Genomic DNA, 19,442 nt, shown 5'->3' on the forward strand with positions numbered 1-19,442 from the left:
CTCTCTCTCCTTTCTCGTATTCAGAAAAAGGGATATATAAACATTTAAAACATTCAAATACAACATTGGTTAACATTTTGATTTACAGGAGTTTAAATGTAAAAAAGAAAATTTTCTTTTATATATATGAATATATATTATAAAATAAACCTACGTGAAAAACAGCTGGAATCATTGAGTGGGATGTATCCCGACCTACAGACACATTTATTGTTCTGACACACGAACCAACTGTCCCTGAACACTGCACATTTCGCTGGCAGCTTTCGTTTAGTTGCAAATTTCCTGATAAACACAATGACATTTTTTTTCTATATATTCAAATGTTTCTGGTCTGTAAACGGTTCAAGTATGACTGAAAGTGATTGAAATATTTTAAAGTAGAATCGTGCTTTATATCATTTACCCTTAAAACAATTGCTTCCGAATCTATATACCCATCTCTGCATTTACAAACGCCGATTTCTTCTCTATACGATCGCGAACATGACTTGGATGGATTCACAATTCTTAGTTGACGTGCACAGATCTTTTGTGATGTTTTCTGAGATAAGAAAACGTTTCATATATATAAAAACGAAACAAAAGAAACTAAATTTAAATGAATAATTTTAAATTATGTCAGAAAAATTCAAAATTATTCATGGAAATACACTTCATTACATTTTTGATTGAATTCACATTCATGTATTTAACTCCAAACGAACGCTAAAATTCACTTACACAGTTTCATTATTCTTAAAACATCTTTTGATACAGTCGAGATTTGGAGTGGAATTCATAAAGACTTTTAGATTTTTCTTAAAAGTTGTACTTAAACATTAAAAAAATTTTAACTAAGAAAAATTCTTAAGTTTTAATTCATAAAGATCCTAAGCAAAATTCTTAACTAATTTTTTTTTAAGAAAAACATCATGTTTAAGTATAAGCACTATGACAACACTAGCGATTTGCCGTACTTTTTGCAACAACAAACGCGCTCTCTAGTGAAGGAGATAATAAATTCAACAGACGTGACGTATTATTAGCAGACGGGAAAATGGAATCGCAGACAAAAAAGGAAGCCAAATTGGAATGCCGATGAAACCCTTACGTTGACTAATTTAATCGATGAAAATAAGCGTATTCTTAGAGGGAAGTTGGGTCCAACACTGACGTCGTACATGAAGGCTCGTACGTGGCAAAGTATTGCACAAACGCTGACTGCAATGGGCGTTGGTCCAGCTAGAACAGCAGCAGAGGTGGAAAAAAAATGGCACAATATTTTTTCCAAATCGAAATCGGAAATATCCGATCATAGGATAGGTACGACTGGGACAGGTTGGTCTTTACACACATTTTCACTTGATCCGCGATCGTGTTCAACTCAATCATGTAGACCTGTGTATTATAGACTTTGATGTATCCTTCAGCAATAATCTTAAAACTCAATGTTAACCCTTCTATGCATTAAATTAACATTAAATAACACTCAACCATTTACAAATGGTCAGAAAGGATTGAAATTTCTGCAGTTTGGTTTTTCCGCGTACATTCATATAGTTTACATGTAACCAAGGAGAGATAAAAGGGGAATAACCCAAAGTAAAATATTTTCATTATTTTGGGGTGCCCCGCAGGATAATATTAATAGAAGTAATATCTGATCATCTTTTTTTCATTCAAAATGTTAGACTTATTAACTCACTTCACTTTGAGTGACAATTTAAGATCAAGGTGAAAAGTGTTTTTATTTATACATGTAATGCTTAAAACATTTGGAAAGGTAAATAAAGAGTGGGGGGAAATTATGCTGAATCAAATATTTGTACTTTAAAGGTGGTGGTCCTCCTCCAAAGGCACTAAGTGCAATTGCTGAGGCTGTGTCCAGTGTTGTGGGGGAAAATAACACTTGCCTGACTGGTATTGGAGGAGGTGCAGACACTACACTCATACAGCTAGGTCTTCTAGGAGAGGAACCATTGTAAGTATAAAGGATTTAAATTCTGATTTAATAGAATCATCAATAGATGAAGGAAAAAATGTTGTTTCCACCTTAATTCAGGCTTCACAAAAAATATTGAAAGTAGGTGGGCAATTTTAAACTTTTTTTTAATCTTTGAACTGATTTAAACAAATCTAGATTACACCAATGAAAAACAAGAGGCCCATGGGCCACATCACTCACATGAGTGACTTGGGTGATGCAGTTCTTTACCAGATTCCCCCACTTGCTATACCTATCATGCCCCTCCCTTTTATGATTTTAAAACTTTAGAATCTACACTACCCAAGGATATTATACTTTTATATAAGTTTCAGCTTTCCTGGCCCAGTGGTTCTTGAGAAGAAGATTTTTAAAGATTTGTTCTATATATTTCTATGTAAAACTTTGATTCCCCATTGTGGCCCCGCCTTACTCCTGGGGGTCAAGATTTGAACAAACTTGAATCTACACTACCTGAGGATGCTTCCATATAAGTTTCAGCTTTCCTGGCCCAGTGGTTCTTGAGAAGAAGATTTTTAAGTGACCCCACCCTATTTTTGTTTTTCTTGGTTATCTCCCCTTGTAAGAAGACTTGGCCTTCATTTTAACAATTTAAACTCCCCTTTACCCAAGGATGCTTTGTAGCAAGTTTGGTTAAAATTGGCCCATTGATTCTGAAAATGTGAAAAGTTTACAGACGGACGGACGACGCACAAAATGTGATCAGAAAAGCTCACTTGAGCCTTCGGCTCAGGTGAGCTAAAAATGAATTCAAATTAATTAAAATATTGCTTTAAATAGTTCATGAGGCACACAATTTTAGGGTAAAATTTTCATAAATCTTTTCTTAAAAAAATTGAGAGCTAAGATCTTCACTGCCAAAGAAAAGCACTGATAAGTGATTACACAAATTAGAATTAGGAGAGTGGAAACAATTTTTTTTTCTTAGCAGATCTGCATTTATGGCTAATGCTGTGCAATATATTCAAAATTGCACACTTAAGCCTTTGGGTCAGACAAGCCAATGAAAGACTTAAGAGAGCTTTGACCACAAATAATTTTTTTTTCAAATGAAAAAAAAAGCAAAGAATGAAATAAGAAAATTGTCATAAATTTTATGTTAAATAATAATTAAGCTTATAGCACAAATACATTATCATAAACAATTATGGGTGATGGACAATATTCAAGTTTGATCAAAATAGATTATACAAAGTAATTATATCCCTTTTTTCTCCCCAGCTGGTGGAATCTGTTTTTTAATTGGTCTCCTGGCACAATTCAAAATTATTTAATATTATTTAATGTTCACAAACTTTATTAGGAAAAAATGTTTCGTGAAAATAGAGAAATATTACAAAAATTAAAATTGATTTTTTTCAGGGGCATTCATGTTATTGAAGGACCATCCGACACAGTGTCATGTTTTGTGACTCCACCACCACCTCCTATGCCAAGTACATCCACATCCACTTCACGCCTAGTCTCGAGGACCTCCAGCACTACTGGGAGTACAGACCTAAAGAGAAAAATTGATGAACTTACTGTGAGGAAGTTGGAGCTCGAGGTGGAATATTATGCGCTCAAAATCAAGAAGGCAAATGGGGAAGAGTAAATCACATAATATAAGCTGCGATTGTCCCTTATTTGCATTGGACTTCAAATTTAAAAGCCTAAAATATATGAAAGAGAAAAATGCAGAATTAACTTGTAAAGTAATCTAATGTTATTTTTTTCATATGTATTTTCCAGAATTGTTATCTATATCATTTAAAATATTATGAAATAAATATTTATCTTGAAGTATTTGACTTGTTGGCACACTTTGTTGATGTATATATGTCACAAAAAATTATTATACATAAAATTGGATCTTTACACCCATCACTTGAAATATGAATTCAGAATTTTAAAAATGTTGCAATTTTTATTTAAAAAAATAATGAATGCACCATCCTTCTTGGTAGGTTTGAAATTACTTTTTTTGATTACATGAATTATTTAACTTTTTATAATTCTAAAAGAGATGGTTTAAAACCAAAAGATATAATATACCTCCAGTACAGATTCAAAAGTGAGTGTAAGCAAACAGTTTTCTGTATCTTGTTCCATCATGATTGCAGTTGTTGTTGTTGTTGGCATTTACAATCTGTTGATGATCATCCTCCTCCCCATCTTCATCACCTGGCGGGGGGCATGCAATATTACGGTCCTTGCAGATGTTGTGAAGGACGGAACAGGCTATTATCACCTGACATGCCTTTTCTGGTGAAAGGCGGATCTCACCATGCAGGACATGAAATCGCCTCTTCAGCTGCCCTATCCCTCTCTCCACCACACTTCTCGTCTTCTTGTGGGCTCTGTTTTAATAACCAATATTGAAAAAAGTTTGGAATAAAACAATTTCTCAGTATAATGATTAGGTAATAGTTCTTAAATTTTAAGTTTGTGTTTGATTTTCTTTTTTTTCTTCCAAAAAAACTTCAATTTTGAGATTATTGTTTATAATTAAGGAATAAGTCTAAATCATTGTAGCTCTTAACTCAACAGTAAAACTTAGTAAAATAAAGACACAAGTATTTCCAAACTTACCTATTTTCATCAATATAAAATTTTAATTGGAAATATTACAGGGCCCATTCAAAATTTAAAGGTCAATTAACTACTGATTGCTTTGTAAAATCCCATTTTTATTTTTCATATGCTAACAGGAACAATTTAAACATAATTATTTTTTTAAATCTTTATGAGGGGTGTATACATGTACATATTTCTAAGCTTCTGTCATTTATGATACTTAGAAACTACATGTACATGCATGTATACTGCAGAGAAGTAAAAATAGTGTTTTTTAAATTTTATTTTATTATTTTTTATTATTTTTTTATATCTAAATATAAATAATTTCAAAAAAGAAGAATGAAAAGAGGCAAAACTTTTTTTTAAAGATTTTTAATATTAAAAAAAAATGAGAAAAGCTTGTCATTTTAGTTAGCCATGATTTTATTATAGATGCGCAAATATTTGGATCCACCTCCTAGATTTATCTACAAGGGGGCGCTGGACAAGAGAGGGCGCTCGATATGGAAAAACCCCTACATAAACAAATACATGGGCGCAGACATTTTGGACACCCAAGGTTGTGCGGAGGAGAAAATGCTAGCTGGCGCGTGATTGGTCAATAAGAGAAAAGACTTGTTATGTATTTGACAAGTGAAATAAAGTTGAAAAAAAATCTGATATCAAGACTTGGGTTTCTTTGAGGTATATAGGAGTTACAGGTAAAAATTTGAATGGAGGGATGCACTTTGGTTAGAGATTTTCATTTGGTGTCAAACGCACCTAGTTGTAAACAAATGGAAATTGAAAGTAAAAGTGCAACGGCACGGTATATTTTTTCTGGCATTTTTTGTTTTCCAATATCTCGAACTTTCACGACAAAAAGACCATTTTCCCGAAATTCAATATATGTATCTGTGAGAGGTGCTAAAGTTTGTATGGAAGTCTATGGGAAAACATTTGGTGGTGTTTGTCCTATAGAAAAGGTGTGATTTCATGGATAAAAATTGATTACAGCCAAAAAATCAATCAGTTCCTATTTTTTCGGCATTGGGATTATATTTAAGTTAGTTTTGACTATTTGTTTAAAAATTAGAGGGTCTGGTTAAATTGGGGCTCACAATGGGGACTGCACATAGTGAAAAAATGCCAAACTTTTTGCCCTAGCTCTCATATTTTCAATAAATGTACATGTAAATAATTTTAAATAAATATTTATACCGAAATTTACTGTGAATATTGTAAATAATACAATATCAATATTTATGGGCATCATCAATACACAAAACATATGAATATCCCCCTCGCAGTTTGAGAAATTCATTTAAATCCATGTATTTTATGAGTGTAGACATTGGAACAGATTGAATAATCCTCTTTCAAATTTGTGTTAATCAGAGTTGATTGAATAATTTATAACAAAATTTGACTGCTGTTAGCTAATTAGAGTACTTTGTTTTTACATAAGGGGCATAATCCAGCAGAAAAGCTAGTTTCAGTCATGTAATCAGTGCTGGCTTGAAATAAGAGTTATACTATTGGTGAAACTTAGAGATTACTAGTAGGAAATTTAATTTAAATTACAGTACAATATATTCTTGCTGAAAATACATTGAAAATGTAATAAATATGCAAAATTATAACTGAAAAAATTATGAAAAAGGTGTCTGAATATCCCTCCTCCTTGCCATATCCAATCTTGATATTCTGCTGAAAGGAGGGGGGGGGTAATTTTGTGCTTTAATCATGCTGAAAAATGAAGGAATTTTGTTTAAATTTGGTTTATTTGAATAACAAGAGTCATGCTTATCTGCAGTTATTTTTTTCCAATTTCTTTGATATTTTTAAAAATAATTATCTGAGTAAATTCTATTTAACATGATTTTTTTAAAGGTATTACATCACAAATGCTTAAAAGAAATTCAAAAGATGGTGTAAATAATAAGAAATTAAGATATGAGCTGCTATATGCATTTATCAGTATGTTTTAATAAAATAAAATGTATTTTAGCAATGCATTATCAAGAAGGAAGAGATTAATGAACCCTACCCTCTTACAATGAACAAAACATGGACACTCTCGGGATGATCCTTTTGCTTTCATTAAGAGTTTCAAGGTATGGTTTTCTTAAAAAATCTAGTTAATCTCTTAATATTTAAGTTATTAAGAACTTTTTATAGATTATTAGAAAATAAATTTCCTCAGAACTGCAGTTATTTAAGCACTTTGCTTACAATTGAGCACTGTATTCAGTCAGACAATATGATTTATCTGCCCTTGGCATTTAATCAATTTATTAATTATGTCATTGATAAGAAATAATATGCTAATAAATATATTTGCCTTTTATGAGAATATACATATTTAACATCAATTACATGAAATGATCATGAAAATTGGCTAAAATGTAGGTCACCCCCCTTCAAAATTACAAAATTTTCAATGGGGATGTATTTGATTCTCTGATGCCAGCAACCCACTGCTGATAGATTTTTTTAAAAATCTTATGTACATTTGAACTAGATATAATTCTCTTTCTTTCCACTGATTATTTTATCTACATTAGTTTTCACTCTTTCCATAACCCAGCTTTCTCTTACAAAAACCTGCTGATTTTCTTCATTTTTCATTAATAACGGGTACCTGCTACCCTGAATGATTAACATGATCTACCTTCAGAAATTATTAGAGATAATAAGAAAAACAAGCAAAACATAAGCGAAATTAATCATTTTATTTTAAAAGTTTGAAAGAAAAATAGAGAAATGCTTCAATTTATAGACATTTTTTCTGTTTCACAGATGTGGGTCTGATTGACTGGGGTGTGAAATGTAACAGCCGATGGTGTACTTAAGCTAAGACTGTCAGTCCCAATATTCAAGAGGTGAGATAAACAATGAATATGTGTTCTAAATTTACTAAATTGACCACTTTTTATAAATGTTTCTTTTACTCTATAGGAAAAACCCCTACATAAACAAATACATGGGCGCAGACATTTTGGACACCCAAGGTTGTGCGGAGGAGAAAATGCTAGCTGGCGCGTGATTGGTCAATAAGAGAAAAGACTTGTTATGTATTTGACAAGTGAAATAAAGTTGAAAAAAATCTGATATCAAGACTTGGGTTTCTTTGAGGTATATAGGAGTTACAGGTAAAAATTTGAATGGAGGGATGCACTTTGGTTAGAGATTTTCATTTGGTGTCAAACGCACCTAGTTGTAAACAAATGGAAATTGAAAGTAAAAGTGCAACGGCACGGTATATTTTTTCTGGCATTTTTTGTTTTCCAATATCTCGAACTTTCACGACAAAAAGACCATTTTCCCGAAATTCAATATATGTATCTGTGAGAGGTGCTAAAGTTTGTATGGAAGTCTATGGGAAAACATTTGGTGGTGTTTGTCCATATGAACTAAAACGAAAGTAGCCTAAGTTACAGTTGTTCGTGAATTTTAATTTTTTTTAACTTCTAAATAGCTAAAACAATGACAATGCTGTGGAAATTGGATAGAAAATAATATTCATTACCTGTTGTAATTCGTCTGGGAGCCCTGATTTGGTCGCAGAAACGGAGTTAATAGCCAGCGTTTGGAAGGGTAACCACTGTCTCCGAGTAAGTGAGTATGGACAGGGAGATGATTATGCTCAAATAACACCTTGATACCACTCTCATTAAGGATGCGAGAATCGTGTGTTGACCCTGGCCATTTAAGAACAACATCAATAATTCTGTAGTTTGGATCAAAAACAACCTGAGTGTTAATGCTATGAAAGTGGTGTCTGTTTACATATTCATTTTCATACTCATGTGGGGCAATAATCTGAACGTGTGTGCCGTCGATGGCCCCTACAACGCCTGGGAATCCAGCAATTGAGAAAAAATCTTCTTGGTTTTTACGTATGGCCCCATGATCCAGTGGAAATTTAATGAATTGTGCAACAATTCCGGGGAAGACAGACTTTTAATGGTTGCAGTAATAGCCCTAGACACAGTAGGCTGTGAAATTCCCAAATCGTCTCCATTGCATAGCTGCATTTTTCCGGTGGCAAGGAATCTGAGAGTCAGCAAAATTTTCTGCACTGGGGATATAGCATGATTTCTCCTTGAACTACGTACAATTTCATGTCCAATTAACCTTTCTATAAAAAGAATGCCAGCAGAATCCAATCTAAATCTTTCAACAAGTTCAGCATCACTGTATGCTGCTAAACAATCCTTTCGTTCCCTAAAAACCCTTCTATGTAATCTAATGGCAGCCATTTTTATTCAGTACTTAAATTTTTCTTATCACTTTAAGAATACTATGGAGGACTCTTAATTTTAAGAACCATTTAAAAATTTTCTTAGACTTTATAAGTTTTATGAATAAAAATTAAGATAAAAACAAAGTCTTAATGTTATTTAAGTATTTTTTATTGGTTTCAGAAATTTCTACACTTAAACTCATTTTAAGAGTCTTTATTAATCCCGCCCCTGAACCCTAGGTTATCAAAGATTTATTTCGTATTGATAATTATTTAATCTTTTTTTTATTACTTTGTTACATAATTTTTTTATTTTAAATAAGAAACTGGGTATATTTTGTAACAGTTATGAAATATTACACCTCATGTCTAGTTTTCGCTAACTCGAAAAAATTAAAATAAACGGAAACACAAAAAGATATTGACGCTTCTCGTATGCAAGGAAACTATAATTTACAATCGAGAACTATAATGAAGACTTATTTATCATAGTTACACAAATCATGAACCTATATTTATCAGATTGTTAACTATAGTTAAAAGTCGTAAACCATAGTTTACAAATCGTGAAACTGTACTGATCAGATAATCTATAGCTATGTTTTGCAATCGCAAATTATTGCTTTCAGTATTAGGTATATTTTACGGTTCTGATCCATATAAATTATCGCATTATCTATGGTTTACAGAAGTAAAATATAAACAAGTATTAGCTTTCCTAAAAAGCTTGTCTGACGTGGTTTGCTTAAATTCATGAGGCGGAAAGAAATAATACAATTTTATATGTTATATAATTACGTATGTTATATAATTTCTTTCTTTCGATAATATATCTTTCAAAGACCATGCTTAGACAATGTTGTTTACAAAGAACATTAAATTTAAGCTCCTGTCTCCAGGAAGACTTAAGTCAAATTTTAAATCGCCGATATAATATTTATTAATTATGGAATGTATTTTATGTTGAATGACCTAACTGATTTTTTATTGAACAAACAGAATAAAATAGAGGTTGTAAATGAAATCAGTGAGAAGATCTTTGATTATTTAATAGACCCATATAAATAGCGATAACAATCTTAGCAGAGCGTTACACATGCTGACCATTCCCCTGCTGTTCTTGAGAGTTTTCATTGCTTCTCAAACCATCTGATGTACAATGTTATTCTCTACTGAACACCGTTACGTAATTGATTGATGAAATTCTGAGGTGAAACAAGAAGATACAAACTAATTTACTATGTAATATCGTCCAAAATATAATCGTTGGATATAGGAGTAAATAATAACACCTCAGTAAACATGCAAATTTATTTACACAATAAAGAAATAAAAGCGAACTTGAATAAGACATTTTTTTCTGTTTTCACTGCATTTTTCGCAGGCACTGTATTTACTGGTTTTCCAATAATAGACCATTTTTTAGAGAACTGAAGCGGACATGTTCGAAGATATACTAAAGACAAAATCATCCAGTAATTGTGTAAATAAACGATTAAAAGCTCATTTCCTCCTGGGATGAACTACATGCATCTTTGGAGATTATGCATGTATCGAAATTTCCAGCATCGAACTATCTAAACCATTTCATGGAACAACTGCATAAATAAGCCCTGGTTAAATCTAGTACTGTCTGACGCCGTGACGTCAGACAATTAACGTTGTTAGTTTACAGTCCTTGAACTACAGTTTCCAATCGATAAACCTAGATTATCGACCATGAAACTCTGTTTAGCTCATTTTTTTTAAATTGGCGTGACATACGTATGCAATAATTGCATTGTGGGTAATATTTAATTTCCCATGAGTTAGTCTCGTTCAACCAAACCATCGGCTGTCTCCGTAAATCTCCGACCAGCAAGAGGGTCTGGAAAAGATACGTAATATCGTTTGTAACGCCATAACGAGGCTTACCGAAATTCTGGTAAAGTTTTTGATTGGCTGAAAAGAACACACCTACAAGATTTAAACAATTATGTGATAAATCAGCAGAAAAATAACTTAAAGATGTAAAAGTTATGTTTCTAAAAGTTAAAACCGTTAGAGGGGAATTGTTTACAGAAATGCCCACCAGCTGTAGGTAAGTATGTTTTATTATGTCTTACAAATATTCTGTATGAAAGCAAAAGTGAAAGTAGTGTAGCCTTACCTGTGTAATACACATTCTTTCGATTGATATTGGAATATCTCGTTCGGTGTCACAAATTAAAGATTAGTTTATTATTATAAAGTCACAAACCAGAAGAAGAAACACATATAACATTTGTTTTCAAAAAGGATCGTCAAAATGAAAACAAGATAGCACCCTCTGACGGTTACAAACGCTTACGTGATTCTTTACCAGACTCTCTGCTGGTCGGAGTTTACAGAGACAGCCGAGCGTCTGGTTGAACGAGACTACTTATGAGTCTAAAAAGTGAAAGTAGAACTAGACCAGAACGCTGTGAAAAGGAGACTGGAAGATTTGTGGATTTCACTTTATTTATTACATTTATATCTTCCACAATATATCTGCATACATAATCCATATCTCATTTCTCTTTTCTTTGTATTAAAGTCTAATTTATCTAAGTATCATCACCCTTTTGCTATTTTCGTTATTTCCAATCAATGAGAATTGTCTTTACTTTACTAGAACATAATTGAGTCATATTATCCACAATGCAATTTTTGCACAAACATCACAAGTTTATCGAATTATCTAACATACATCACAAGATTATAGAACATACCAATCGCAACTTCTCGGGCCATTCCGACTATAGCGGAAAAACGACCTCAAATGTACTAGGAAGACGCCATTACAACTCCCCCTTTTCACGATCTTTGAAATGAATGCATGGAGACCTTTCATCTGTGGAATATGGAGTTAAACTTTATTCAATGTAATAATATTACATGAAATATACCATAGAAGTTCCTATATCTCCGTCTTTCCTATATTTGAATAAACAGGAAGATGTTTAAAATTTTAACATCCGGTTATGTTAATACATTCGAGGTTGTTTTTCCGACCTCTGACGAAAAGATCTGAGATGATGAGATTGTAGTACATACGTCACAAGATTTTAGAAGTCAACATACATCACAAGATTTTGCATAAACATCACAAGATTTTGAACATAATAAAAAGATTATAGAGCATACTTCACTAAATTTTGTATAAACATCACAAGATTAATTTTGAATTAACATCACAAGATTTTTGAATATACATCACAAGATTATCGAATAAAGCAACTCTTTACATGCCATACGGGCAGTGAATTTTTTTTTATTTTTCCCCGACTTTGTGTTTGTTTTTTTTATAGGCTCAACCGTTGTTCAACAAAGGAATATTTTCTCTCCTAATTTGCAAAGATACTATCATATACGATGGCCGATATGAGCCGTCAAAATACAAGTAAGAGTAGCTCTATAATGTACGCAGAATCAATGGCAAAACACAAGAAGTAGTAATAGTAATCTGTACATGTACAAATCTTGAGACAAAATACACTCTAGACTACTTAAAATTCCTTAGATTAATTGGGAAGATTATCTGTAAACTTAGAAGGAACAAAATCAAAAACACGTGTTGCTGATTTTCTTCTGTTTTGTTAAATAAATGTTGTGTACCTTTCTTCAATTGATCACAAAATGCAGCGAGTTTTTTTTTTCAATTTTTGTCTTTGATCTAATCAACGACAACGACATTCACGACAACAAAATCTTAACCTTCATTCATAAGCCCCAAGATGCTGGTTAAAAATTCCAGAAACAAGAGATCTGCATCTTTTTTTATTTCTTTTGCCGCTAGACGAGAATCTGTTTCTTGGTGATCTGTGTAAGAAATGTGTTTATTTTTTCACATTGGCGGATCCAGAGAGGGGTGGTGTCCAGGGGTTGGAAGTCCCTTTTATTTTTTGTCAAGTGGAGAGAGAGAGAACGTTTTCCGAGAATACTAGTCAATATTTCTAACTTATGTATTGAATGGATAGATTCTCACACATTTAGTTTCCTCCATTCACCTTCACTGTTGTTTTTTTAATGAGAGAATATGGTAGAAAATATTCTACTTATTTTTATATATTTTATGTATGATATGTAACATTCGATGTTTATAGCCGCTTAACCCGAAAGAGGCACATATTATCTTAGACAATAAAAGTACGTCATTACATAGATAATATAGAAAAATAAATTATAAGATTGATTTAATAGTTTATTACAACAATCCTTACATGGAAAACGCAGATCAAAAACTTTATTGACAAACAGTAGTTCCTGACGGAAGTTAATATCTGTTGTGAAGTCAATTTTGAAAAAAATAAGTTTATCGGATATATCTAATAATGAAGATAATTCAAACCCGAGTATTTTTTACTCTATTATTAGAAGCCTTAGTCATAATACATCTTTTCAAACTTAAGAAATTAATTGAATATAATCCATAGTAATTTTTATTTTAATATGCCTATTAAAAGAATAAAGGAAAATCAGATATTTTAAATGATTTTTTTAAAGGAGCTAAAATATTGTCCGTGTACAGGTAATATATGTACTTTGTTGTGAAAAAAATGTTCGGGTGTGTTCTTCATGAAATAAACATGTAAGCGATAAATTTAATCTTTTGAAGGTGATTTCACGCGATATCAACAATGATCAACATAGGATTATTTTTTGTGTGACCTAACAAAAATTATTTTTTTAACTTTTGAATTTTGATATCTTTTCAAAGAAAAAGACTTTGAAAAATAGTTTTTGAAATGTGTTTATTTTCTATTTGGAATGGGGGTACGTTTTCAAAGAGAGAAAGGAAGTAAAACAAAAATAATGTTTACCACAACCTTAGATCTTTCCATAATTGTGTGTCAATCTTTGCTTGAGAGTTTGTAGGGGGGGTGGTTAGAGGGAGACAACCCTGGAACCCCCTTTCAAAAATGGCTGGATCCTCCCCTGTTTCATACTATACTTGCCCTCTTTCCATATTACTTTTTTCTTCATTATTTTTTTTCTCATTGGAACGAAGAAACATTCCGTAGATTTGTGAAAGCAGAGACGGAAAACACCAGTTTCTGGTTTTTTTTTTAATTGAGAATGGGTAAATGCATGTAAATGATATATGCCAATGCTTTTAATGATATTTAAAACAGCAACACTGATTTTACCTTTACATACATTGTCAGCGATCTAATCTGTCGGGTTTTTCCATCATTTAATTAAGGCATATTTTATGAGAGTCGTTATTCAGATTTCATAGTAAATGAGCTGCATTTTATTTAAAACGTTATGTATTTCCACATTCTTTTTTTTCTATTTATTCGTAACGAGAAAAAAAAAATATGGATACGGCAGAGCATAAAATTAAAAATAAACACATTTCTTGCACATATCATCAAGCAACAGATTTTCATCGGGCTAGAAAAGAAATAATAAAAATGCAGCTTCATTGTTTCTTTAATCTTTTATCAGTATTTTGGGGCCTACGAATGAAGGTTAAGATTAATAATTTTGTTGTCGTGAAAGTTAAAATAAAAAAAAACAGAGACTAAAATTAAAAAAAAACACAGACGGATCAAAGGCGAAAATAAAAACAATCTTGCTGAATTTTGGCAATCAACTGCATGAAATAAGGTGCACACCATTTATTAAACAACTAAAAATGAGGGGTATAGGAGAACATAGAGGGAAAATCAGCAACACGTGTTTTTGATTTTGTTCCTTCTAAGTTTACAGATAATCTTCCCAATAAATCTAAGGAATGTTAAGTAGTCTCGAGTGTATTTTGTCTCAAGATTTGTACATGTACAGATTACTATTACTACTTCTTGTGTTTTGCCATTGATTAGAACTACGTACATAATAGAGCTACTCTTACTTGTATTTTGACGGCTCATATCGGCCATCGTAATCATAACATGCAAAGTATATGTGATACAAATTAACCACTGAATTTCCACTCTTTATTGCTTTATCTGTAGACTTGTTCAAAGTGTAAAATATTAATTAAACATACACACTGTATACAAAGTGCTAATCGAAAATCTGCTTGCTTTGGATCACTAGCTATATTTTGTCAGGTCATTCAAAATTTCTGTCGGCACATTTAGACGAAAAATTGCATTTATATACGTTTTCTTACTAATAATAAAACTGCTTCAACTAATATGAGACCTCTTCTTGATAAATTTTCAGATTACCATATTTTTCTGTCATCTTCCCTTCTTTAAACATCGAAACCATGTGTTCTTTACGCATCTGATGGTCATTTTTCGACAAATCATTAACTTGCATGGACTGCGCGGGTATGTTAAGGAAGCATATATGTCATTTCTCGGAAAATTTAGACTTTTTACAGAAATAATTATCTTTGATAAATTACCAACACCGTTGATTAACGTAAATTTTTATTAACTATTGCATATAGATAAGAGAGTGCCTAGAGTAAAGACGTGCACCAGTACCACTGCATCATGTGACTTTTACTGATAGCGAAATTTTCCCCAATAAAAAAGCTCACAGAACAACAATACCCCGGAGTTTGATACTGTTTTTGAGTGAATGATATAGTTGAAAAAACTCTATTTTGTCTAAAAAGTGCTGCTAGAATACAACTGTCTTAACAGCAAAATAATTATTACACACAATCGCACGAAACCTTACTCTATGTTTTGAATTTTATACATGTGAACCGAGATTTTTCGTAAAACCATTCTTAACTCGGGATTCTAGCAGCACTTTCCAGGTTTGTCAGAAGGCAAACTTTCCATATGTACAAATTTTATGTTTTGAAATATCTAGCTTATTGTTGTTCTGTTACATTATTTTTGTCACGAATGACAGAGGAAAGGCCGACCGGGCTACGTATATAGCGAATAGAGAATAAAATCGATGAAAATAAATTAGCATACCTGTTTAATTAACTAAACTTCATATTTCTTTTTAAACTCCATTTAACGTATCTTAGTACATGCCGTCTTAGCCAAATTCTCTTTACACGACATGATCAATTCCCAAGTTATTGATGTACACATATGACGTCATCAGTTGAAGATTTTAATCAAAATGATAGACACAGCATAACAAAATAAAACATTTTATTTTTGTTAATGTTTACACGTATCTAATCATTTTCTAGTGATTGCATCTCTAAATACCAATATTACTAAAACTAGTGTTTTAAAATTGACGTCATCTCGCCTACTTTGACTTCATAATGTAGCACTGGTTTAGTCAAGGCAGAATATTTTATATGCTTCCTTATTACCCCTGCGTGTTGACTTTATTGAAATAAAACTTTTATTGTTGTTTGATATGAATCTTTATCAAACGAAAGCTATCAAATTTGTCCACAAGATTTTTTTTATATCTTGACAATTAACTCAAATATGGATCTACCTGAAAGCTATACTTTTTTCGAGTATACATACATGTACATGTATATATAGCATTTATACCAGTTAGTAAAATGATTATACGATGGTACTTTGTGTTCACAACAGACTTGTACAATATTTTCTTCCCCAGACTCCTCTTACATATCACCATTAACCCAGTCCATAGAAGGTGTCACAATCAATATTTAATTTTAATTGCATTTACATTATGTTAATGGTTTTTATTTTATTTACCCTTTTACTGGACCTCTATACTTTTGTTACCTTATTGAACCTCAGTTAAGTTTTGCAGGTATTGGTCAGTTACGACCTATTGTATTTTGGGGTATTTAAATCGCTGCATAGCTGACCAGGTAACCAGGGTCCACGTTTTCATAGCTTTTAAATGGTTGACATACAGTCCAAGATGAGTGGCTAAATTTTTTCTTTCAACGGTAACCATTTCTCCAAAGGGGTAAGTTTGTTTTTTATTTCATATGTAAGTTTTTGAGTAATGCATTTAAAACGTAGAACTATTTAAGAACTTGAGTTAATTAATGTTTTTGTTACTATTTACGTATACAGGTTTTGCTGGGTAGAGTTACTCATGCGTTTATTGTTCTATTTTTGTGCAATGTACTGAGTTATATACGCACGTAGGCTATTTTGTTTTGCCGCTTATAAAGTCGGTGTTGTGGGTTTAATAGTTAAAACCACTTTTGTTAAGATGTTGTGTATTCTTAACGTTTTTCTTATTATAATAGTGTTCGGTTAAAATTACCGGGACTGATTGTATGGTGTGCCATAAGTGCAATTGTAGTCAATGGTGACTTGAGTTTTCCTTTTGTATACGTGGCTTGTGACTTAAAAAAATGTTATTTAATTCAAAGGTTCCTGATGTTATCCAATGTTAATCTATCCATGTGTGTGTTGGCAATGAACTTACCAGACCGGGATACCCACTGGGAGCCAGTTGGCGGGAGTCCGTCGTGAAACGGGTCGTGTCTGGATAGACGTGGTTTAGAGTCAACGATATTGAGGATTAATAGAGACTTTAATTTCTGTGTATTGTAAATAATAGCTGTAAAAATATGTTGTAAATATTGTTTTTATTGATTTTATTTATAGATAAAAAAAAATTGTAAATAGAAAAAAAAATCTTGTTATATCTGACTGGACAGAGCACGACGGCTGTCGTGACAAATTGGTGTCAGAAGTGGGATTAGTCTGTTCAGTCAGGAGTATTTTTGTATATTACACTTATGTTTTTTTTTCTTTAATCATTTTTGTTGTATTTTGCAGTCAAAGAGTTTGTAGATTTTTGACAGTCTCAGGGTGTGAGTACTTGGTTTATTGATGGAGCCCCAAATGGAGAAAGCTATGTTACCGTTGCTTTGTTTCGTATGAATTGAGTTTGTATACTTAATTTATCTGTTGAGATACAAGTATACACATTTTTGAGAAAGATTTTCCACATTTCATTTTTGTTTTGAAAATCAATGTTGTTCTACTGGATTGTAGTAATATTTTTCATATTTAGTCAGTTAGTGTTAAGTTCTATTACAATGTCGACATTGAAAGAACTTGCAGAATATGGACAGAGTCTGAACTTGACTGGTGCGGACTTGCAGCAGTTTATACAGCAACAACAGGCACATCAGCGTGAGCTACGAGCGGCGGAAAGGGAGAAAGAGAAGCAGGACAGGGAGTATCATCTCAGTAGAGAAGCACTTGAAATTGAGAAACTCAAACTACAGGAAAAGAAAGGTATGGAAGAGATTGAGAGTAAATTCATGCAAACTATTCAAACCTTAGAGCAAAAGTTAGCTGTAAAGGAGTCAGAAACGAAATCAGAAAATTCTAGTAATGCAAAGTTTCCAAAAATGCCTGTATTCGATGAAGTTAAGGATGATATTGATTCTTATTTGAGACGTTTTGAAAGGTACGCTGCAGCACAGAAATGGAAAGGTCCATATGAAATTATAGAGAGACTAGGAAAAGTTGATTACAGAATTAACGTGAATGGAAAAATCAAAACATTTCATGCAAATATGTTGAAGTTGTACATTGACAGAGAAAACGAGAGTATTGATGAGACAGGTGTTCTAGGTGTTGTAGGCGCCGCAGTACTCGATCTAGATGATGATGGAGAGAGCGACGATGAGCTGTTGTGTGATTCTCTAGGAGAAACGAAAAATGAGGGACCGGCAGATGTGAAAGTAAGTGATGAACTAACTGAGAATGAAAAAGCAGAAGTCAAGACATTACTAGAGAATTTTTCAGATGTTTTATCAGATGTACCTGGTTTGACGAATCTCGGAGTTCATCATATCAAGTTGACTAGTGACCAGCCTATTCGCACCAAGCCTTATCCTCTGCCGTTTACTTCAAAAGACGTTGTTTGTGACGAGGTAAGAAAGATGGTGGAAGCCGAAGTGATCGAGCCTTCGACGAGTCCATACAGTTCCCCGATAGTCATCGTGAAAAAGAAGGACGGTTCGAACAGGTTTTGTATCGATTTTCGTGCAATTAATAAAGTAACTGTTTTCGATGCAGAAACCATTCCAAGTGCTGATGATATTTATGTACAATTATCTGGATGTAAATATGTGTCCAAATTTGATCTATCTAAGGGATACTGGCAGTTACCTTTGGATGATGCAGCGAAGGAGATCACCGCTTTCCAAACGCCACTTGGTTTGTTTCAATTCAGGGTGATGCCCTTTGGCTTGATAAACGCTTCCGCAAGTTTCAGTCGCCTGATGCGTAAGCTCTTAGACGGAATGCAGTGTGTGGATAACTTTATAGACGATGTGATTGTGTACACTCGAACATTTCAGGAACATGTTAATGTAATTCGGGAACTTCTGCTAAGACTTCGTGCTGCGAATTTGACTGTGAAACCAAGTAAGTGTTTTATTGGTTACCGGAGTCTTGAGTGTCTCGGACATATTGCAGGAAATGAAGAACTTAGACCTCTTCCTGACAAAGTTTCCGCCATTCACAACTTTACCCAACCTTCAACGAAGAAGCAAGTGCGATCATTTTTAGGTCTGGTAGGATTTTATCGCAAATTCATTCCGAATTTTTCAGCTATTGCTTCGCCTTTATCAGATCTTACCAAGAAAGGCCAGCCGAACAAAGTGATTTGGAAAGGACCGCAGGAAAATGCGTTCATCACTCTCAAGACAGCTTTAACGGTAACACCAGTTCTCAAACTACCTGATTTAAATGAAAGCTTTGTTTTACAGACAGATGCGTCAGATCGTGGTGTTGGGGCAGTTTTGATGCAGTACGAAGATGGTGTGAA

The 19,442-nt window shown here is 32.9% G+C and overlaps 2 protein-coding genes and 1 long non-coding RNA gene across 4 annotated transcripts in view; 2 read left to right on the forward strand and 1 right to left on the reverse strand.

The window, feature by feature from the left end:
- Window positions 1-430: 430 nt before the first annotated feature.
- LOC134238395 (prion-like-(Q/N-rich) domain-bearing protein 25) overlaps window positions 431-19,442 on the reverse strand; it is a 35,490-nt gene continuing 16,478 nt past the window's right edge. The window contains exon 7 of the mRNA XM_062720526.1: window positions 431-544. Coding sequence (XP_062576510.1) covers window positions 471-544 — 74 coding nt within the window. The 3' untranslated portion in view covers window positions 431-470. The remainder of the gene's footprint in view (window positions 545-19,442) is intronic.
- LOC134238396 (uncharacterized) lies at window positions 915-3,581 on the forward strand. The gene is made up of 4 exons (XM_062720527.1): window positions 915-955; window positions 1,052-1,320; window positions 1,819-1,963; window positions 3,350-3,581. The coding sequence occupies exons 1-4, from the start codon at window positions 915-917 to the stop codon at window positions 3,579-3,581; spliced, it is 687 nt and encodes a 228-aa protein (XP_062576511.1).
- LOC134238394 (uncharacterized) lies at window positions 5,197-7,620 on the forward strand. Of its 2 annotated transcripts, none has more exons than XR_009986006.1 (4): window positions 5,197-5,247; window positions 6,537-6,642; window positions 7,328-7,410; window positions 7,487-7,620. It is a non-coding gene; the product is annotated as an uncharacterized LOC134238394 (long non-coding RNA). The 2 variants fall into 2 exon arrangements; XR_009986005.1 differs by lacking the exon at window positions 5,197-5,247 and adding an exon at window positions 5,268-5,511 and having other exon boundaries at window positions 7,487-7,619.

The sequence above is a fragment of the Saccostrea cucullata genome, unplaced genomic scaffold (genome assembly GCF_032062105.1).
Source record: "Saccostrea cucullata isolate Sc308-1 unplaced genomic scaffold, CSIRO_AGI_Scuc_v1 ctg3393, whole genome shotgun sequence".
Classification (NCBI taxonomy): Eukaryota; Metazoa; Mollusca; class Bivalvia; order Ostreida; family Ostreidae; genus Saccostrea; species Saccostrea cuccullata.